Below are 23,568 nucleotides of genomic sequence, written 5' to 3'. Positions count from 1 at the left end.
CAAGACTGGACAATAACTGCAGCCAAAGCAAAAGATGCACCCAATGCAAAGCTTTCCCTCATATCTCCTTTTTTATAAAAGGTAAAGGTGTCCCTGCACTTATAGTGCGAGTCGTTTCCGACTCTTAGGGTGACGTCTTGCGACGTTTACAAGGCAGACCGTATATATGGGGTGGGATTGCCAGTTCCTTCCCCGGCCTTTCTTTACCCCCCCAGCATAGGCCGGGTACTCATTTTACCGACCATGGATGGATGGAAGGCTGAGTGGACCTCGACCCCTTTTACTGGAGATTCGACTTCCTCCTTCCGTTGGAATCGAACTCTGGCTGTGAGCAGAACTTCGGCTGCGTTACCGCTGCTTACCACTCTGCGCCACGGAGGATCTACCCTTTTTATACTACCCTATATATTACTACTTCTATTCAGTCTTAATGTGGTGCCAACGACATATTACACTGTGCAAAAGAAAAAAGAATACAGAAAAATTAGTACATTTTTGTTGATAAAAATAGCGTGGTAACGTGCAATGCAAGCAATTAAGCAAACTCCACAACCGTATCAGTTTACAGATTATTCCTCCTTTTGCCCAATTATCAACTATAGGCCAAGGGCGTGATCAAAGGGGCGATCACGTGCACCTTCCTGAAGCCAAGCCAGTCTGATCATTGCTTTGATGGAAGGTATCATGGGAACCCCATGAAGCCACCTTGAGTTTCATGGCAGAAAAAAAGACAGGACACTAAATCATAAGACAGCGATTCAAATGTCATACCCCAATTTTGATGCATCCTTGTGTTTTCAGGAATGTGTCTGAAAACTAGCGCTAAAATTAAGATGAAAAAATCTTACCTGCTTCTGAGAAAATTGAACTCATTGTGTTCCTTTTGGGAAGGTGGGCTCTCTTCAACTATGGCTGGCATTTCAATCTGAAAGTCTTTAGGCACATTCTGTACATTTGGCTCCCTGAAACTTATACGACCTAAAAGCAAACATAGTCCAAGGCTAAAGGCAGGCAGCATGTTGCAGCGCAGCACACCTCTGAATGAATCTTCAAACAATGTGAGAAACGGAAGAAGCTACAAAAATACAATTAAAAATCATTCTGCCTCTAGTACAGCGCATTACCATTGCTACATTAGGCAGAAATGTTATGAAGTCTGCCAAGACCATCAGTCATTTTGAAGTGGTCTGTGTGGGAAAAAAGGTTGGGAACTGCTGATTTAAATGACAAAGCTCAATGTGTGCATGTTTCAAAATTCTAATGTTTGTATGAAATATATATGGTATAAATTTAGAAGAGCTTAGCAAAGCAGCCCACTGCATGAGCCGGAAGGAGCTTCAGCTTATTAAGCATCTTGGGGCCCGTGACCAAGCATCAAGCAAACAGCTTAAGCAGCCAAGCAACCAGAGCAGCCTTTCCCAACCAGTGTGCCTCCAGATGTTGTTGGGCCACAACTCCCATCAGCCTCAGCCAGCATTGCCAATGGTCAGGAAAGATGGGAGTTGTGGCCCAACAACATCTGGAGGCACACTGGTTGGGAAAGGCTGAACTAGAGGGTACATAACAGCCATTTATTTAATTATTTAAAGCATACGCTTAGACTAATAATGGCACAATAATGCACTGTGTTCTAGGAGTTAAATCCTGCAAAAACATATAGCTCAGGAATTAAATCCTAGGGGTGGTAAGCCTGTACAAACCTAGTTTTCCATTTTACCTAACAAGAAACCTGAGGGGAAGAAAATTAGGCTAAATCCTAAATTTTAGAGAAGGGGTAAAAAGAAAACCCCACTAATATATAGGTCTGTACAATACCAAGCGAGCTAGTAGGAGAGTCAAGCTCAGTGTAGACATCACTTTTCCTAGTTTAAAAAGGTTATTAGTTTCGGTTGAAAAGGACACAGCTGAAAGGTTCCCCCCTTTCAGTTCAGTATAAAACCAGGTAAAAGCTAGTTACAATTTAAAAAATTACAAAAGGAATCTTCCACAGGGAGTTAATCCCTGTTTAACCCATTGCCAATTGCCCATTCCTAATTTGCAGTGTGCTAAACTGACCTAAACATTCCCCCTTTCAAATTCCTACTCTCTGGAATTTGAGCCACAAGTCCAGATCTGACTGGCTGCATTAACAGATGGGGGAAGCTAGCTAGGGATGTAAATCTAGAACAGTCTAGCGAGGCAACCTGCTATGCAACCTAGAGGGAGCTCAGCTGACACAGTGTTTCGGCCCCACTGATGAAGCGTCAAACAGGCAAGTTAAGCAGCAGAGCAAATTTGGAAGGAGGGCAAGGAGGCCTCAAAATAACTGGTGGACATTTTGGCAGTTTAAAAATAAATATAAGTACAGGACAGTGGTGGGGAATCTCCAGACTACAAGCCCAATGAGGCCCAGCGGGCTTCTGAATTTGGTCTGCGAGGCCATTTGGACAAACCATATCTGCCTGTCAATCACCTGATATCAGGTGTGGAGTTCTCTGGCCTCCACAGTGCTAATTTCAGAGAGACGCCTCTGCCTCCTCTCAGGGCTTGAAATTTGATCCATCTGACGTCATAGGATGTCAAGTTATTGACAGGTGGGCAATCCCACCCACCTGTCAAAATAGCCTGTAGAGAGCAGGCCACTTCTGGATCTGGCCCTAAAGCCTGAACAAGTTCCCCAGCCTGCTATAGGGAAATCCAATGATCAGTGAGTGATCTTTCCCACAACAGTGCAGTCAGACAGAAACCAGAATGCTTGAATGATTCATTTTGACTACACCCCTAGCCTGCTCAGTTGTTTTTCAGTCAAATGTTGATAAACCACCAAAGAGATACCTTCTTATATATAAAAAAGCACTTTCTACCTGTAGCACTGTGAGTCTGAGAAACAGGATGAATCCTCTCCATTCCCAGTACAGGGTTTAAACGCTTCTCCCTCTGCAGTGGAAATATCACTTTGGTCATTGCATTGGTGATCTTCCTCCATTCTAAAATAAGGCCTGGTAATGGGTGCAATGCCTTTAATTTTTCTAGACCTTCCTATGGAAATTAATCATGGGACAAGTCAGTTAACTGTCTTTGCGTTCATGTGGCTTCTATGTAACATTTTCACAGACATATCTTGTGGGAAAATATCCTGGGAGCAGGGGGTACAGCCAGGCCAGCCTGGTACCAAGTGTCCCGTACTAAAGACCACGTTGTGTTTCTGCTTTGACTGTCCTGGATTGCGCAGGTGGAGATGTAGCACAGTTGTTGTGATGCTTGGGGAAGACCCCTCCTAGCCCATGCCTGACACATAGAGAGTGGGTCAGGGAGGACAGACACTGGCCAATCTCTCATTCTTCTCCTGCCTTTTCTCTTCTCGGTCCTATTTTGTTAGGTCTTAAAAATTAAGTCCTAAGCAAAGCTGCCTTCTCACCCAAAGGCAGGACATCAGTAGGGAAAGGAGGGGTGGTGGTGTCCTTCCTTCCTCTCCAGGAATCAAAAGGTAGACAACCAGTGTCGAATCCCTTCTTTCTGCTTCTCTACCAGGAAGAGTTGCAGGAAATTAAAATCATACAAAATACTTCTTTCATATATGTCATACACTTATGGAACTCACTGCCACCAAAAATAGGTCATAGCCACTAGCTTTCAGAGGAAAGTATCTTTTCATTCCATGTTTTACTTGAATTTTAGATATTTTTATAAGAAAGGTTTGCATTACCACTATCTTTATATAGGCATAGACACGCCTATGTGTATGTACGTCGGTGCCAGGGAAGCTGTAATGCTGACAAAGTTTGAGGACAGCTCCTCCCATAAGAGATACAACCTCTGCAAACCATTTCATGCAGAATCCCTGATGGAGAAATACACTCCAGGGCCTATTTACTGAGGAATTTAAGACCTTTGATGATTTTCCCACCTTTTTTCTCCCTCAGAGTTCAAAGGAAGGGATGAGGATGGGATATTCACTTATAACCCTGGCATAAGCTAGGTTAATGTAGGGAGTGGGGTCTGTTCCTGTCAGGAAAGTGATAGGACCCATGTTGAAAAAAGGCAGCTGCCTGTGGGGCAGCCAAGGCAGCTGAGTCCCATGTGAAACTTTCACCAATGCAGAAGGAGGCTCTTCTGGAGCTGCAATGCTTTGACACCCTCCCTTTTCAGGGCTGAGATCCAGGCAGGTGCAGGGAGAGACAAAATGAAACAGCGGCAGTACGAGTCACTCCATTCGTTTCCCACTCTTTTTGCTGAAGGGTTGGAGTGTTTGAAGGACAAATTGTGATGGGGAATTTTATATATACAAACGTGTATGGCTAATGGGGAACTCAATATACATAATCAATAAGCAAAAACATTCTTTTATAAAGCTATAAAGGTTCATAACATTTTAATAGTTTAGTAGGAAGCCAGATCTTTTTCTTCTTGCAGCTGTCTCCCTTTACTGTACTAGTTTGTTTGGCGCTATTTGTACTCAAAATAACAGATAACACTGTGCAGAACATCTCAGTATCCCTGAGATGTAGAAAGAAAGAATTGCAGTAATAAAATGCGTAACTAAATTGCTTGCTCACTAGCTGGGGTGCTTAGCTCACTGTGAAAATGTGCTTTCATGTGAAGTACTGAACATTGCCAAATTCATTAGAACACCAAATTCACTAGAACACGATGCAGAGAAGTACAGTACCTATGCAATGCCTATGCAAATGCCTATGTAATACTGCCATGTCTATGTCATTCTGATGTGTTAAATCCTGATTGGTAGATGCTAAAGTCTTTGTCCTGAAATGTATAAAAACCCCAGGCAACCAGTGCCAAGTTGCAGTTCTCCATTCACTAGGAGGGAGACTGACCAAGTGTACACTTGTCATCCAGTAAAGGCCTACCATTTTGCTTCAAGCCTGTGTCTTCAAAATTTTTATTCAAGGACCCCCAGCAAAAGATCCCAATGGAGAAATACAAAATTCTCCAACAATTGAACCTCTGCAGCAGTTAGCCTCCTCTGTCTAGGTCTCAGCCAAAAAACCTAGTTTCCCTAGCTAGCTAAAAGCATAGGGAAAGAGGGGGGGGGATCCTGTGAAGAAAAGGTGAAAATGTTTGCTTCATTCTGAAGCAGGGTTCAAGAAGCTTCACAAGGAGTTAGAACATAAGAACTCTCCTAGACCAAAGGCCTATCTAGTTCAGCATCCTTTCCCCCACAGTAGTCAACCAGGGACAGGCCCTGCTTTCTCAGCCAAGCCAGAAAAACTGAATATGGGAAGAGCTGACTCAGAAGAGACATCAAACTTCCTGTTTCATTTTTTTTGTACTTTCCTACCAGCCTGATCTCCTGCCCTGTGACTAAGTATATCCATGTGTAAAAACATCTAAGGCCTTTAAGGAAAGGGTGGAATTGATAATATTGACTCAAGGAACACAGCTGTAATGCACTGAAATTAAAGTAGGCAACTTGATTTTTCATCTCCTATGTAAAATTAGCAACTATGAAAAAAAGTTTCTCCAGGGTTTTTTTTTTTTTTTTTTAATAAATGCCCAGTTTCCAAATGTTCTGGGAGCAAACAGAGAATAGAAAGCATCACTGAAGAGAACAAAGTAGTCCTCTGGAATGCTTCTCCTGGGGTAAAAAAAATTTTTTTTTAATTATTTCTACAAAGTTTCACAAAAATACCTTGGTTGTACTGAATTGTTTGCCTAATCTGACCCTGTTTCCATTTCCTGTTGTCCTTGCAGTATAACCTAATGTTTTCTTGCCCTTTTGCCCTTTTGCTTCTCCATTTAATGGCAACTTCTGCTCCAAAAACAGCACCTGAAAGAGATAATAAATTTAGGCAGTTTTAGCTTATCTCTCTCCTGGGGCTTAGACGCCTCTCCTTCCTTCCCAGGTACTTCCTTCAGAGGTGAAGTGGGCCATGCCTGTTTCCTAATCCACGTGGAATTGGGCACCTCTTCTCTCAGGGTAAGTACAAGGCCAGCTCTGCTATGCCAAAAACTCCCATTTTACCAATACTGGATTCTTTTTTTAACCAACCTTTTGGGACCAGATCATTGAAAAGCAAATTAAAGAGAATCACTAACATTCTTAAATAAGAATGAACAGTTAAACAGAATCTGACCCTTCATTTCTAATCTACAAAAAATATTAAGATCATTTTCATTAATGTGACGCAAATAATGGCAATGGCTGATTCAGTTGTTATTGGAGGTTTAGGCTGTGTGTCACCACAGTCTTTTCTCTGTGTGCATGTTGAAACAAAGAAAAATGATAAATAGGGACCAGAGGGATATTTAGGAAAATACAGTGTTGGCTGCAAAAACAGAGTAAAAGCCTAAATCAATACAAGGTTATAAAAATATCAAGAGAGCACTCATTCTCTGGACTTAGCCAGATAGAAATGAAATAGCATACAGGAAAGGGAGTATTATTATCATTTGTTAAATTTACAAGCCACTCTTCCTCCCAAAAGGAGTCCAGGTCCTGGGTAGCCTGGCTCCTGAAGAAAAGTTGATCAATGTCAGGAAAAGTCTAGCCGATAATAACGCCAATAACAGAAAAGAGAAAGGGGCAACTAATATAACAAGCATGAAGCAAAATGAACTAGGGACCAACTTGGGGGAGAGACCATGATGTTTCCCATCCCTTGCTCCCACAGGATCACTGGCTGCTCTGCTGATGCTTTTTAATATAACTACTAACTTTATAATTTCCATCATTTACAGAAAAAATTACCTCAGAGGTGGAGGGGCTCTCTCCCTTGCTGGAGATCACATAGAGACTGAACAGCCATGTGTTGGGAATGCTCTAGCTCTGGATGTCCTGCACTGCACCAGGGGTTGGACTAGATGACCTATGAGAACCCTTCCAACTCCATGATCCTCTGAGTGTGAGAATCCAGATAGATTTTAAACTTTGTATGGTTTTTAAAACTGTATATTTGTTTTTAATGTTCAATGTTTTTAATTTTTGTGAACTGCCCAGAGAGCTTTGGCTATGGGGCGGTATATAAATGTAATAAATAAATAAACAAAATTTTAAATACAAATAAAACTCGACTGAGACTGCTCCAATTTCTCTATCAATGTTCCCCAAACATTATGAAAATAATGTAAAAAACCAATATCTTTAACTAGCTTTTCACATCTAGAACCTGACCTCACAAGGAATTCAACACATCCAAGAATCACAATATGTTGAGTACCCATCAGAAAAGATCAGCACTCTGAAGAGGACCAGCAACTTTATTCAAGTCAAAGTTTCATTGGTGGATTTGTGAATCCGTTTCCTACCACCAATCGCAATAACGTGACAGGACTCACTCTATTGAATGGGGTCACATGTTCATTTCAGTACCTCAGCAATGTCATCAGGACAGGTCAAGGAGAAACTGTGACCTGCCAGCTGATATATCTGATTCTCAATCTCATTAAGTTTTGCTTCCATAACATGCTTCTGAGTCTCACACTCCACTGTGCTGAAACCTATACCGTTGAGCTCCAGCAAGACCAAGCAATATTGATTTGGCATCTCCACTTTATGAAAAATATCTGTAAAAAAAAGATAAATAAGGCAAAACATAATATTAGTTCAGTGTCACAAAACACACTATGACTGCAGAGAAATTTCGAATCACTTGAATAAAAAAAAATGAGATGGTGCTTGTGCCAATTAGTCCCCACCCTCCTCACACTAACATTCTTAGTTGTTCTTAACAAGAGGTTGCACAGGGAGTATCTGTAGAGTGCAAAGTGAAGAGCTGCTCATGGATCAAGGAATGGAAGCAACGCAGCTAGAAAATATTATTAGTATCTGAAGGGATTAAGAATAGTCACTTATTCAATTACAATGACAGAGTGAGCCAGAAAGTTTTAAAAAACCGCAACACCATAATCACATGGCTGTCACACCTGAGAAGGTTTCCTACTGATATGAAACAAAATGTATTCACGCTGTCATAGTCAGTAAGTTATCATTTGCATTGCCAAAGTCACACCCATTGCATGTAATGTTCAGGGTGTCCCAACTGCAGAGGAAAAAGCATTCCGATGTAAAAAAGAAAAGCACACTGTAATGTGTGAAAATCTGTTTGTGTTACTAACATGTTCCAAGATTGCTGAAGCTTCCAAACATGTTTAATCATACCAAAATACAATAGTTTCACAATATTATGGTTTGCCAACATTTTTCTAATGCCACCTGAAACTAAACTGGATACTAACATAATTCAAACCTGTATTCCCCACATTAAATCACAGGTTTCTCTCTCACTTTGCAAGTTATCTTTGCGCAACAGAGTACTGAGATGGTCCATGATATGGAAGACAAGAACAGACTCTACAGCTGCTCTGTACCGCCCAGAATGATCTGCCATGGCAGTGAGCCCCAAGCTCTGACATCCTTGGCCTGCTCCAACTTTGTCCAACAAAAACAATTCCTGAGGAAGAAAATTGGTGACCATGTTGTGAAGGGAGCGCTCTTTAGACTCAGGATCCAGCAACCAGCATGCCACCTAAAATGAGGGAAATGAAAAGCTCACATAAGAAAAGATGCAAATTTTTCACTAGAATACAACAAGATTTGGGCGCATGAGTCCTTGCATAGATGACAGGCCTGTTGGATTGGTTGTACGTGTATGTCCATTATGTCCTTCCTTCCCCTGCCCAATGAATTTATGGATTCTATTGATTTCCAACTAACACTGGAGAATTTAAACATTGACTTCAGTGATCGCTCGGGGGGGGGGGCAGAGGCTCCCAGACATCTCTCTGAAATGTTCCCTGAAATGACTGGGAAGATGGTTCAAGCACAGGTGACAAAAGCCAACCAAAGGCCATTTGAAGGATTATGCCATGGAGTGAGAGAATCAGCCTACCTCCCTTTCATGGCAGGAAGAAAGAAGCATTATCTAGCACATTTAGCATTTTCTGCATTTCTGTACATTTTTAATACATTCTGAGTCTGTACACATTGTTGTATTCTTAAGGCACTGAGCATTTTGAAGATGCAGCATATAGATTAGTAAATCCCATTTTAAAAGGCCATGTATGTGAAAATGTGCCAATATCAAAGTAGCCATCACTGCACAATTGAGCCCTGTCTGAAATCACTATCTATACAACTTCTAAGCAATAAAGCAACTGACACAGGGATGAATTTCTTATTCCCAAATAATTAATCAAAGATCTGTTTGGAAAAACATAGTGGCAAGTTAATACAGGTCCCAAGAAAAAGTAAAAGGACTATACTATAACTGAAGCACACCATAATGAAACTCTTTAGTTAATAAGAACGCGCTGTCACAAGTGACTAATTTGCCCAGGTGTAATTTGTTGTGGAGGGAGCCCCCTCCTCTCAGCCACTTAAGATAAATTTCCAAAACATATCCCTAAGGGGGGCAAGGGAAAGACTAGATCTGGCCACTTCATGGAGCACATTCTTTCAAAACAATTCGACAATCCTCATCAGCACTGGAAGGAACCTTTTTGGGGAAGAGAAGAATTTGTGCACATCCTCCAAGCCCAATTTACTTCCCTTCCTTTAGGTCTAGGTCGAGGGGAAACCGAGTAACAGGCTCCTTGTTGCCTTTCAGCATGTCGGCTTTCTAGCTGAGACTTCATTCCTGCATTCTGCTTCCAGCTGCTTGAGTTTCCTGACAGCATAAAGGTAGTATGAATTGTACCATTGGTCTCACCTGAAAGGTGATTTTCATAGGAGTGGGCCATCACTGGGGGAAATAGTTCCACCTATCGTGCGAAGGCAAGAATGTTTTTGAAGTCAAGACTAGGGACGTCATGCCCCTCCCACTCTCCAGTTCATTCGTAGCGAGTCTAAAAAGAGATATCTAAAAATACAAGAACAAGGCCAACAGGCCCGCCAGGAAAATAACATAATAGTCACATGCATAACAACATGACTCTAACATAACTACATAACATAACAGAGGTAAAAGTCTTGACTTCACTCTTACATTTAAATATAATAGCGTAACAATAACATGTAACCCATTAATAAAATCTCTAGTCATCCTCCAACTGGGAGGGTCGTGATGGCCCCCTCCTATGAAAATCACCTTTCAGGTGAGACCAATGGTACATTTTCCATAGGAGGTGGGCCATCACTGGGGGATGTACCAAAGCAACCCATATAGGGAGGGACCACCCACATGTTAATCCTCATTAAGAACCTGTTGCAACACTCGTCTGCCAAAAGATGCATCAGCAGAGGCATAACGATCAATTTTATAATGCCTTATAAACGAGTGTGGGGAAGACCAGACTGCAGCCCTACAAATATCGGCAACAGGAGCATTAGTGGCAAAAGCAGCCAAGGTGGCAGCTGACCTGGTAGAATGAGCCGTTATACTAGCTGGAACTGACAGCTTCAGGGACTCATATGCTAAAGTAATGCATGCCCTTAACCAACAGGATAAGGTAGAATTGGATACTTTATGCCCCATAGACCTTGGATGAAAGGATACAAACAGAGACTCCGTTCGTCGAATCTCTTGGGTCCTAGACAGGTAGGTCTTGAGAGCCCTCCGGACATCTAACGAATGCCAAGCCTTTTCAAGAGGATGGGTAGGATCCGGGCAAAAGGAAGGCAAAACAATGTCCTGGTTGCAATGAAAAACTGAATCGACCTTGGGACGGAAGGAAGGATCAGTCTTCAGCACAACAGAGTCCTTATGGAAGACGCAGAGCTGTCGAGCAGAAGACAATGCGCCCAACTCCGAAACGCGTCTGGCAGAAGTGATTGCGATCAGAAACAGGACCTTGAAGGACAGTATACATAGGGGCACAGTCCTGATGGGTTCAAATGGAGGGCGTTGCAAAGCCTGCAGAACTTTCGGCAAACTCCATGAGGGGAACCGATGGACAACAGCCGGAGAGCGTAGGGTGACTCCCCTCAAAAAACGTTTGATGAACGGATGTGAGGAAATATGATCTCCAGGAGAGGACACTGAGAGAATGGATGACAGAGTCGACGCATGTCGACGTAGAGTGTTGGGTCGAAGTCCCATCATAAAGCCACTATGGAGAAATTGGAGCACCTGGTGCACATTGGCCTGGGAAGGATCGTGGTGGTGGGACTGACACCACTTGGAGAAAGCCACCCAGGTATGTTGATAAATGCGAGTGGTAGATGGTCTTCTCGAGGCCAAAATAATATCAATCACAGCGTCAGACAGTCCAGCTGACCTCAAATGTCTCCGTTCAAACGCCACGCTGTTAGATTGAGCCAAGTAGGGTCCTGGTGCAGTACTGGACCCTGGGAGAGGAGGTCTGGCGTTACTGGAAGTGTCCAAGGATCCATCATTGACATTGCCAGAAGATCTGAGAACCACGGTCGGCGTGGCCAAAATGGTGCTATCAGAACCAGCTGTGCCCTTTCGGTTTGCGCCTTCCTCAAGGTTTTGGCTAACAATGGTATGGGAGGAAAGGCGTACAATAGACCGTCTGGCCACGGTGTTGTCAGAGCATCCACTGCTTCTGCTGTTGAGTCCAGGTATCGGGCAAAGTACCTGGGAAGCTGGCAATTACGACTGGAAGCAAACAGGTCGACTGAGAGGGCGCCGAACCGACACTGGAGACGATGGAACATGGCTGGATGAAGTTTCCATTCTCCCGGAAAGACCTGTTGTCTGCTGAGCCAGTCTGCTGTCACATTCCAAATCCCTCTGAGGTGCTCTGCTTTCAGGGATTGTAGATGTTGTTCTGCTCAGACAAAGATGAGGGAGGCTAAGTCCTGCAGAGGACGAGACCTGGTGCCCCCCTGTCTGTTCAAATGTGATTTTACACACGTGTTGTCTGTTCGAATGAGCACATGATGCAAAGGGAACAGAGACTGAAAATGACATAAAGCCAAGTGGACAGCCTTTAGTTCCAGCCAGTTGATGCTTCGAGATTGCTCTGCGTTGGGCCAAACCCCCTGAACGTACTGGGAGTTGCAGTGGGCTCCCCAACCTATGAGGCTGGCGTCTGTGGTCACGAGGGTTCTGCGGGGTTCTCTGAACGACGTGCCCTTGGAGAGGTGTTGAACCTTGGTCCACCAGCGGAAGGAGAGGCGCAGAGCGGGGCTCAAACGAACTTTGCGATGGTTGGAGCTGGCAATGTCTTTTTGAAAAGGCAACAGAGTCCACTGAAGGGGCCGAGTGTGGGCTCGAGCCCAGGGCACAATGTGGATTGTGGAAATAAACATCCCGAGCGCTCTGGCGAGAAGCATGACGTCTGCGGATGTTTGTTGCATCAGGGACCTTGCGATGCTTGTGATGGCAGTGATGCGATCTGGAGCCAGGAAGACCATTGCCTGCATGGTGTCCAACATTGCCCCAAGATGTAGTAGGCGTTGGGTTGGTTGGAGATGGCTTTTGTCGAAGTTGACAAGCCAGCCGTAGGTCTGCAAAACATTGAGGGTGATCATTAAATGATGATGAGCCAGCTCTTCAGACTTGGACCGTATGAGCAGATCATCCAAATATGGGTAGATATGAACCCCTTGGGTCCGAAGGTAAGCCACTAGGATGAGTAGCACCTTGGTAAATACTCTTGGAGCAGAGGAGAGGCCAAATGGCATCGCTCTATATTGAAAATGTTGGTGGCTAAAGGCAAACCGAAGAAACTTTCTGTGGGCTATGCAAATGGGCACATGGAGATACGCTTCCTTAAGGTCGATAGAAGCCAGGAAGTCTCCTTCATGCAGACTCTCGGTAATGGAATGGAGAGATTCCATTTTGAACCTGCGGTATGTTACAAAACGGTTGACAAACTTGAGGTCCAATACCGCCCTCCAAGATAAATCTCGTTTTGGCACAGCAAATAGGAGGGAGTATACCCCTTCCGACCTCTCAGTTGTGGGAACTGGCTCTATCGCCGCTATGTCCACGAGGTGATGTATAGCTGTCTGCATGATGTTGTGCCTGGCTGGTGCCCTTGGGCAAGGAGAAGGATGGAATCTGTCTGGTGGGGTTGCCCAGAACTCTATGTTATAGCCATGAGTGAAAAGGTCCCTGATCCAGGAGACCGTAGTAAGGCGTAGCCATCGATCTCCAAAATTAAGTAATCTGCCGCCTATGGGGAGGACGTTAATACTACTTGAGTAGGCGGGGGCCTCCCTTATATGAGGACGATGAGTTGCCCCTGCGCCCTTGGTACTGACCTCTGCCTTGGAAGCGTCGGTTCCAGGAGCCCCTGAATGCGTTGGGGTCATAGGGTCTGAAGTCGCGGCCTCGTCCTCCTGGCCGCGTTCCTCGAAAGGACTGGTTGGAACGAAAGGAGGAAAATCGCCTGAAGGGCCTGTGGTCGATGTTCTTGACTGTGGCCAGAACCGGTTTGTGGGCATCTTTTGGATCAACCAGAACTGCCTTTAGAGCTTCCTCGCCGAAGAGTAGAGACCCGGAGTAAGGAGCCTTGGACAGGTTCAGTCTGGCCGCTGAAGCAGCTTGCCAGTGGCGAAGCCAGAGGGTGCGACGAGCGACTATTTGAGTCGTCATGGCTCGTGCCCCTAATTGGGTGGCATCCAAAGTGGCATCGGCCACAAAAGCTGCTGTCTTACGTAATTTCAATAGTGCTCTTTTGAAGGCGACAGGATCAGGGTTAGCATCCTCTAGAAGGTCATCCCTCCACATCACAGATGCTCTGGAGAAGATGGAGGCTGAAGCGGAGGCACGCATGGCTAGGGCAGTGGCCTCGTGATTCTTGCGGAGGGCGAAGTCTATTCGACGCTCAGTAGTATCTTTTAGGTGGGATTCCCCTTCCCTGGGCAAAAGAGATCGTGAAACGAGGCGAGCGATTGGTTCATCTATACCAGGGACATCTAACTTGGTGGCAAAGTCTGGGGCTAGGGCGTAAAGTCTGTCAGCCGGGTTCTTGAAGCGTCGAGCTTTGAGTGGATGGGCCCATTCTTCGGAGGCAAATTTGGCAATTGGGTCCGGCACCGGGATGTAGTGTTCAGTAGGTGCAGGGGATTTGAGGACCTTGGCTCCTTTGATAGCTGGGGCGGACGAAGTTGAAGGCGCAGTCTGGAGACCAAGGGTATGAAGTACCCTACGTGCTAGCGGTTGATAATCTGAGGTATTGAACAAGCGATACGATGTATCCTCCTCATGATCTGAATAGTCGCTCCAGTCGTCTCCTTCAACATGGTCAGTGAAAGTTGACTCCTCCGCGTACGAGGCTTCGTCTGTACATCTGCCTCTGGCTACATCAAAGGGATCTGGTGAGCAGGAAGGATGAGCTTCATGGCACGCACGTTGGTCCATGTTGAGTGGGGGTATGGCAGGAACTCATGGTAGTGACTGCATTCGTGTGAAAAAAGCCAGCATGGCTTGGAGTTGGGAGAGGAAATCAGGAGACAGCTGCAGACCAGATGTGGGAGGTGTATGTGCCTGGTGAACTATTGGAACAGATGTCTGAGGCGGTAAGCCAGAGGTAGGTTCGTTAGGAAAGCCAACAAACTCTTCCTCGTCAGAGGCAGTAGCAGGAGAATGGAAAATATCACTTATGTGTGTCTGTGCTGTGGTGGTGGTTGGCACAGAGACATAACGAGGGCGCTTTGGTTTACTATGGCTGGAAAGATGTTTTGTCTTAGCCAGTGCTTTGGCATGTCTGGTCTTAGACGTGTTATGATGTTGTGGCTTGGCTGATTGTGGCATGTCTGGCTGATCTGGCACCATGTGTGTTGATGGTGACATGCCTGGCTGTTCTGCCATCTTATATAAACCTGGGTGCAGTACACTGCCACAGAGGGGGCAGGATGTAAAGACCCGAACTGGCACAGCGTACTACCACGGAGGGGGTAGGATACACTGGCAGATGGCGAAATGCACTGCCACGGAGGGGGCAGAATGCACAGAGGTATCAGCGTTAATATAATATAGGCTGTTTTAGAGTTGGCACACTCAGATTAGTGCTGTAGGCTGGGTTATTGGCTTGTTCACGGCCCCAGAGGGGGCAGGATATACAATATAAATCAGGTTTAGTACAAGTCAGCCACTGATATAAAGCTCCAGCCTTGATAATATAATCCAGCCACTAGGATTAAAGCTCCAGCCTTGATAATGTAATCCAGCCACTAGGATTAAAGCTCCAGCCTTGATAATACAATCCAGCCCACTAGGATTGGAGCTCCAGCCTTGATAATATAATTCAGCCACTATGATTACAGCCACAGTAATGTGTGTAAATCAGCCGTGTAAATTTGTCAGCAGCACATATACACAAACGTACGGATAGATAGCCTGCAGGGGAGGTATCCGATAATAAGGAGAACAAAAAGGGCGGGAAATTCAAAATCAAAAGAAAAAAATGGCGCCCGGAAAAAAAAGAGCGGGAAAAAATGTCGGAGAGGGAAGAAGCAATGGCGGCCGTCGGAAGCGAACTGGGGGAAGGGCTGCCCAGCACGGTCTCGACGAAAACCGCAGTAGCGGCTCTAGAAAATCCCCGGAAGGAAGCAGGTAGGGGAAAAACGGCAGCCGCCGCAGAGAGAGCCGCCGTCGCGGTCTGTAAAGCCCTTCGCAGTGGGATTTAAGCCACGTAGCGAGGGCGATCTGAGGCAAAGGAGTAACGGCGGGAGCCGCAGCTGCAAGCTCCCGCTGAGATCGGATAAGCCGCAGCCGCGGCAACAGATCAGAGGGGGGGAGAGAGGGTCAAAAGCGATCAAAAAAGAGAACTGCAGCCGCGGTCACTGAGGGAGCCCCCTGGCTACGGATACAACAGAGCCGGGGGGGGGAGGGGGCTTGAAACTGCCAAAACAAAGAGAGCCGCAGCCGCGGTCTCAGAGGGAGCCCCCAGTCAAGGAAATAAATGGAATAGCTCTGAGGAAAGGGCGAAGAGAGCCGCAGCCGCGGTCTCTAAGGGGACCCTCAGTATGCTAGACACAAAAACGGAAAAAAGGCTTTAAAGACAAATAGACAAACAAATACGAGACTTAGCTAAATGCTATGTGAAATTCCAATCTTGTTCGTACGAAGGCAAGAATGAACTGGGGAGTGGGAGGGGCATGACGTCCCTAGTCTTGACTTCAAAAACATTCTTGCCTTTGCACGATAGGTGGAACTATTTCCCCCAGTGATGGCCCACCTCCTATGGAAAAGCACAATCCCCATCCTCTAATGGCTTGGGGTTGAGGGCCTTTTTGATCTTGCAGTACTTTCTTCTTCTATCCTGCCCTCCCACCGCCAACACCTTCGGATTACCAAGGACTCCACATGTGGCACATCCCACTTTGATGAAAAATGGTTAATTATAAAACCTTTGGGTCCTCAAAACATCCTGCCAAAGAGATGCCACAGGCCTTTAGGAGGATCTTGTAGTGCTGAATGAAGTCATACACAGCAAGCGAAAATGCTCTCTTGGAGTCCTGCAGCTGTAACTGAAGATGCTGCAACCTCTCTGCTGCAGTCAAGTTCTGATCCAATGGAGGTGGTGCCAAACTGGCACTGATTTCTAAGACATGAAATCATCATGTTACTTTGGTATTATGGCAAGAACCCAAGGGAAAAAAAGAGAAAGGGTGTTTGTTTATACTGCTTAGAGGTTTTGTTACAATCAAGTGGTATATAAATCTTGTTAAATAAAAACATATATACATGCATTGTTTCCCTGTACAGTGGAAAATGAAAACCATTCTTGCATTTAAGAACATAAGAAGAGCCTGCTGGATCAGGCCAGTGGCCCATCTAGTCCAGCATCCTGTTCTCACAGTGGCCAACCAGGTGCCTGGGGGAAGCCCGCAAGCAGGACCCGAGTGCAAGAACACTCTCCCCTCCTGAGGCTTCCGGCAACTGGTTTTCAGAAACATACTGCCTCTGACTAGGGTGGCACAGCACAGCCATCATGACTAGTAGCCATTGATAGCCCTGTCCTCCATGAATTTGTCTAATCTTCTTTTAAAGCCGTCCAAGCTGGTGGCCATTACTGCATCTTGTGGGAGCAAATTCCATAGTTTAACTATGCGCTGAGTAAAGAAGTACTTCCTTTTGTCTGTCCTGAATCTTCCAACATTCAGCTGCTTTGAATGTCCACGAGTTCTAGTATTATGAGAGAAGGAGAAGAACTTTTCTCTATCCACTTTCTCAATGCCATGCATAATTTTATACACTTCTATCGTGTCTCCTCTGACCCGCCTTTTCTCTAAACTAAAAAGCCCCAAATGCTGGAACCTTTCCTCGTAAGGGAGTCGCTCCATCCCCTTGATCATTCTGGTTGCCCTCTTCTGAACCTTTTCCAAACGCTTTCTTACTCGCAGTCTCCACTTCCCCTGCCTATTATACTTGCCTTTTTCATTAAGAGCATAGCACTATTCATGGAAGGCTCACTTCTTATTCTGCCATCTTTCCCCAGCTCTCTGTCATTCCCATCTGTGTCTTTTGGTCTATTCTTGAAACCATCCTATTTTATAATCTATTAAGAGATAGGTCTGTTATACATTATAGATTTATAGTTGAATTATAGTGTTTTGAAATTACTGGATTTAGTAGATTTGATGAGTTGGATTAATTGGCATGTTTATTTAGAAAAAAAATTGATTGACATATATCTCAAGGATTGGAAACTTCTCTTTGACTTTTTGTGGAATATTAAAATGATATGATGTTAATGAGATTTGAAACCAACTAAGATAACCGCTGGAGGAAGGTGATTTTATAATCTATTAAGAGATAGGTTTGTTATATATTATAGATTTATAGCTGAACTATGACAAATCGGAAGTCAATATATATATATTTTTATATATGTATATATTTTTTTCTTTGTACTGTATTAGTTATTGATTTGTGTTGTTTTCTTTTTGTATCATTTTGGTTTTGAAAATTAGAGTAAAAATTAATTGAAAAAAAAGAAAAGAAACCATCCTAGTACTTCCTGTGGCTTGAACTCCCAGCACAGCTTCTCTACTGGCACCTCAAACACAGTTGCGTCCCAAATCCCTTTCCACTTCCTCACGCTGGAACTCTATATAAGATTTTCTCCAAGCAAAGAAATTTCTGTTCTCCCTCAAAAAAGCTGCACCTTTTGTTAGCGTTCTGTGACTGTTCTTGGTCTGGGTAAACCATAACTGTCACTCTTATGAATAAAACAGTACCCTGTAATTTAGTTAATATGCATTTGCTAATGCAGTGAAATGCTGTCCATAGGCTTCTTTTAAAAGTGCATTGTTTCAGCAAATTATTATTTTTGAACGTATATTGTATTATTTTCAAGAAAAATGGAAACACAAAGAAATGATAGGCCTGAACAACTAGACATCTAATAACAATAAAAAGTAACATATGTGAAGCACCCCAAATAATCATACAGTTATCATTGGAGGAAACACTAGTATTACAACACAATAAAATGGTAAAGCAAGATCATAATATACAGTAACAAATTATTGTTATTATTTAATACATAACTATATGCCAAAATGGCTTCTAAGAGGTTTACGACTATAAAATCAATTATAACATCCATCCATAATTAATTAAAGTACACTATAACAATTCCATTAGAACATTAAAACAACATGAATTAAAATATACAATAAAACACAGCATTTAAAAAACATGACAATTAAAATAGTTAAAACAAAAGATCAGAATACTTTCTTACCAATCTGCTCTTGGGGTTTCTGTTGTAATGAAATGTAATAAGCATCCTTTCCGCCCCAACACACAGCTAATCCAACTACCAGCATGTCTTCGCCGTCTCTAATAGGAAATCCATCATCTTTGTACTGAATTTTCTGGCATAAACTTCCTAAAAACACACAAATATTAAGATCCGCTAGTCTCCTTAAAATTGTAGAAAATTATATACAAAGCATACCTTTCATTTCTGCTTTGCTTACTGTCTTTATGATAGGGATGGAGTACCTCCTTCCCATGGGCCTAATTAGTTGTGGCACAGAGTCTCCCAGACCATGGCCACCTGCCACACACCTGACATCATGGCTGATGTCAGGTGGAGACACAGCTGCAAATGCACAATCAGGAGCTTTAAGGGGCAGTCCCAATTATGCATGGATCATTGCCTATCAGCTGATAGGTCCATCTTCAAGCTCCCTGGGATCAGCTGCACTATGGAGTTCCCCATGGAAAGCTCCATAGCGATCCAGTCCCAGCAGAAAAGCAGAGCTTGAGCTCAATGCAACACCAGTCGTGGTCCTTTGTACTTCATGCTAAATCACAGATATATATTGTAGCTTGCTTTCGGTGTAACACACCCAGTACTAACAACAACTTATAAATCCATGAAGCATAATATCAAAGCTTGGTCACTTGATTACCCTCTGCAGCTGTCACTTTCCTCTGGGCCACAGAGTTTACAGCTCTGGTTTCCTTATGAATTTCTGGAATGCTGTACAGTTGCTAGAGCACTGTATCAAGTGTGTGGGAGGATATGGGATTGTGATTCTCCTTTCCTCTTTCTTCGTTTCCCTCCTGGATTCAGATTAATCTGTACATGATCTTTCAGATATAACCATTTGTCACATTAATAACAAATCCAGAGAAAATATTTAAAATGTTCTTCTCACACATTTTCAAGATAATTGGGCAAAATCAAAAAGGAAGGAACACAAGGGGTGAACTCACCTTGTCTGAACTTGGCACCAATAGCTGAACTGTGGGGCAGGGGGCCTTTTGTTCTTTCACAAGCCACTGAGATAGCAAATCTCTTTTTTGTTTTCCATTCTTTAATAAAGGTTTCAAAAAGAGCTTTATCATTTGCTACATCAATGATTGCAAAATTTTCAGCACTGCAAGATAGTGGCGGAATATTATCTTGTGATAACTGCAGTGAAAAACCTTCCGTGATAATAGAGTTTTCCTCAAGAGGAAGCTCAACCTGTTTGCCATTTTCTGGTTCATGCTGTAAAACGTCTGCTTGCAGGTGCGAATAAAATTCATTATTCTGTATGAGCTGAAGACATGGAACCTTGTCTGTGGGATTCGCATTTCTGGCTTGGGTTTGTGTCACAAAGGATAGTTCCAAACGCTGTGAAGGAGGCTCCATGATGTCCACTGGAGAAGGAGGTCCCTTCTTCCCATCTGTCCAAGAAACATAACTTCCTTTTCTGTTCATTAGCAAAGATGCACAAGTCTTATTCTGATCATCCATCCCTCTAATTATGCAGTTGCTCTTAAAATCTTTGCAAGAGGATAGCTCATATTGACCATGGGAGAGGGCAGAGGTCGTGCCTGAATCTTGATTTTTCTTGGATGACGCTGTTCTCAAATTGTTTCTTGAATCTATCTCGGGTTTATTACCAGAGGGGCTCAGCCATTTTTCTAAGGCCTCGTACATTCCTGGACTTAAATCAAATAAAAATTCACACTTGTCCATTTGGTTACCATTTTTTTCTGCACAATCTGTCTGTGGCTTTTCACCTGCATCTTTTCCAGTATTCTCAGGTCTGACATCATCAGGTCCCTCTTTCAGATTTTTCAGTTTGTTGAGGGTGTTTCTATGAAAAGGAGGCACAGTCTCACTATCTAACCTTTCTGTGATGTGGAAAGAATCAGAGCTTGAGAATATTAGGGAATCATCCTCCTCATACCCTGCCAGTCTCTTCTGGTTCTTAGTAATATCTAATACACCTTTATCTGGCCCCACATTCTCTTTACCTGAGACGTCTACATTTAAAGTGGATTTAGAAGGACAAATAATAATTTGCTGCCGTGGAAGTGGCCCCAAGACAACAGCTTCAGCAATGTGAATATTCTCAGGTTCAGTAATGTGGCTAAAATCTTCATCAAACAACAAACTATCACTACTATTCAGATTTATTTCAGGCAAGGGACAGCGTTCTGCATTTACATCTACAGTGGGTGGGTACTGATTGGGGAGAAAGGATGCCTTTTTTAGAATAGGTACCTGCTCTTTTGCCAGATTTGGAGTCTGATAGTCTCGTAAGAAGCTGTCTAACTGGGAGTCCATGACAGAAAAACTGTTTCTTTCAAGGCAAACTGGTATTTCTGGGCATTTATCAATAGCCTTTATGTGAGAACCTTTCACATTACAATGCAATAAATCTGTGTTTCCTGCTACATCATTTTTCTTTATGTGTAAAGTTTCCGCTTTTCTGCACACTAACTTGTCCTTCACATGTGCAGCATCAGATTCTAAAGTACTAGCACACTTTGTTTTCAGTGGTGGATTTGCTCCTAGTTCTCTCTCTTTGACTCTTTGCTCATCAGCAAATGTAGTTGCCATCTGTTGTTGCAATATCCTATCCGTTTGCGTATCCAACTGAAAGCTTTCCTCAAATTCTTTGAAGACAAAATATAGATCAGGGGAGTAACAGCTTTTAATGCTTTCAGAATACTTCAGAACATTATCAGGGTGATTGAACACTTCACCCATATTTGTAGTTGGATTTTCTAGGGTAGGATTGGATTTTCCAGAGTTATTTCTGTCTGCTTTTTGAGAACTGTCTGTTTTGATGGCTGTTTGTTTCTTCTCATCTGTAGTGACAGAGCCACTTGCTACCTCATTATAAACATCATTGCCTGTTTTGATTTCAGTAACTACGTTTCTAGCACTGTTTTTACTCAGCTGCAATTTGCTCCAATTACTTTTCAGCTTCAATATCTTATCAGGTTTCACTAGATCTTCCATAACATCTTGCATTTCCATGTTATCTTTAACAAGAGATGCATATCCCACTACTGTATTCAAAGCAAGTGTTTCAGTTTGATTATTCACTGTTAACATGTAATTGGATTCATTAGCATGTATAGGTTCTGTAAGCAATTTATGCATGTTTTTTCTGCTGTTTTGAGATATTTTATTTGCTTGCAGGGATATTTTGTCAATTCCTTCCTGGTAGCCTAATGATCCTTTAGCTACCGTTTGGTGATGCCTTTGGTTTGACCCACAACTGTTGGCGGAGGACAGAAAAGGCTTATTGAAACCTCCATACATCACTGATTCTTGACTCCCACGTCTACTCCATTGCACAGTTGTGCTTTGATCTCTACTTTGCTTTAAATTAATTCCAGCCTTTTTCTTAAAGCTAGCTGCACCATGAACTTTTTTTGAAGTTGCTTTCAAGCCTGGCTTTGTCTTTTGTTCAGTGCTTTTCATTACTTCCCTAGCATCCAATGTTTGTTTCACAGAGATCTCTGTCATATTTTCTCCATCTTTGTCCAGATTCATCCGTTTCCTCGCACTAGGGTATACATCATCATTTCTTGCCTCTCTGTTAGTGTCATCTACCAAAGTCTTTTCTTCAAGTCTCACATTTGTTAAAGTAGCATCCAACATCCTCTTATTTTTTTGTTTAACACATGATGTACTATCAGGTTGAGAACTGATATTTTTGCCTGATAAAATTATGCTATGACCGTTTCTTAATATCTGTTTGCCATTCAGTCCATGCTTTTCCTCTTCCACATGCCCAGTTATACAAAATGTGCAAGACGTATCTGCTATGACAGAGGCATTGGGGTTCCACTGCACTCCCAGAGCAGCCAAGTCCTGCTTTAAGAGAGTTTTAGCCTCGTCCACAACAAGATTAGCTGCTTCACTCTCAGTTAAACCCTTCAGTCCAGGCATCCACATGCAGCGTGTATTAAGGTGTTCCTCGACCGCCTGTTCATCTTCATCTGCTGCCCTACGACTAAAGAGACACAAGCCAACATTACCTGGAAATAATGCTTACAAATTTTAAAAAATTGTGAAGAACTGCTGCCATGACATTCTTACCATCACCTACCACAGAAGAAAAACAACATGCACCCTTAGAAGATGTCAGTTTTTATATTAGCCTATACATTGATAAGGAGGGAAAGGAAGGGGGTAGAGGACGCAGAGGTAACAGCTTAGCTTAGATCAGAGGTCAAGTGCATTCAGTGATCAGCCCCATTAGGCACTTGGCTTTTAGGACAAAGCTAGGTAATAAGAGGGGTACAAAAGAAAAGAAAGAATAGGTTGTTGGTGGTATGGTTTTCCCTTCAGGAATTCTCTAAGATACTGTTCTCTTTAGGAGATGCAGAAGAGCATGGGGAAGGAGGGAGAAATTAGCAGAAATACCCTATTCAGAAGAGACCAGTTTTAAAGAATTGCACATTCTCAGATGATATAACTCTTAAATATATGTCATTTAAAAAAAAATGGATATTGTTCTTCAAACATGTTTCCAGGACAGTTCAGAAAGGAATTAAGAAATAATTAAAAAGTAAAGTATAAATAATGACCCATATAGTCAAATTGAAGAACAGAAACAGCAGCAGTTAGAACTGAAAAACGTAAAGGTGCCAGGCGAGTGTCCTTTGAGAGAGATTCTCAGAACTAGGAGGGCCCTATCTCTCTCACACCATCCACCTTACTTCAGGCGGCTGGGGCACCTGGAGAAAAGCCTGAGATTACCTCAGCACACAGGCATGCTAATATGGGGACAGGCATTATATAGGATTGAAGCACCACAACGTTAGTATAGATAACTGGCATCTTAGCTAGCAACCTAAATCTTGCCTAGATAAGTCATGATAAACATTTATGTACAGTATTTTACACAATAGACATCTCAGACGTATTGCATCTTTGGGGAGCATAAGAAACAAAGTACTAGCTAAAACAGAATTCACTAATAGGCAAAAAACCTTGCGGTTTAAAAACGTATCTATAGAA

General features: G+C 43.2%; 1 protein-coding gene across 6 annotated transcripts in view; it reads right to left on the bottom strand.

The window, feature by feature from the left end:
* Positions 1-23,568, bottom strand: part of POLQ (DNA polymerase theta) — a 98,732-nt gene that overhangs the window by 24,557 nt on the left and 50,607 nt on the right. For 4 of the 6 annotated variants that reach the window (XM_061638353.1, XM_061638387.1, XM_061638379.1 and 1 more), the window contains exons 16-23: positions 19,530-22,558; positions 18,547-18,693; positions 16,205-16,398; positions 8,225-8,465; positions 7,310-7,503; positions 5,630-5,767; positions 2,844-3,018; positions 849-978 (exon numbers count right to left, since the gene is read on the bottom strand). In XM_061638353.1, coding sequence (XP_061494337.1) covers positions 849-978; positions 2,844-3,018; positions 5,630-5,767; positions 7,310-7,503; positions 8,225-8,465; positions 16,205-16,398; positions 18,547-18,693; positions 19,530-22,558 — 4,248 coding nt within the window. Of the gene's footprint in view, positions 1-848; positions 979-2,843; positions 3,019-5,629; positions 5,768-7,309; positions 7,504-8,175; positions 8,466-16,204; positions 16,399-18,546; positions 18,694-19,529; positions 22,559-23,568 lie in introns of those variants that run through there. The other 2 variants (XM_061638371.1, XM_061638398.1) reach the window with 2 other exon arrangements.

Source organism: Rhineura floridana, chromosome 1, assembly GCF_030035675.1.
Source record: "Rhineura floridana isolate rRhiFlo1 chromosome 1, rRhiFlo1.hap2, whole genome shotgun sequence".
In the NCBI taxonomy this organism is placed as follows: domain Eukaryota; kingdom Metazoa; phylum Chordata; class Lepidosauria; order Squamata; family Rhineuridae; genus Rhineura; species Rhineura floridana.
The sequence above is the reverse complement of the archived record's forward strand: the minus strand, read 5'-3'. Positions and strand labels throughout refer to the sequence as shown.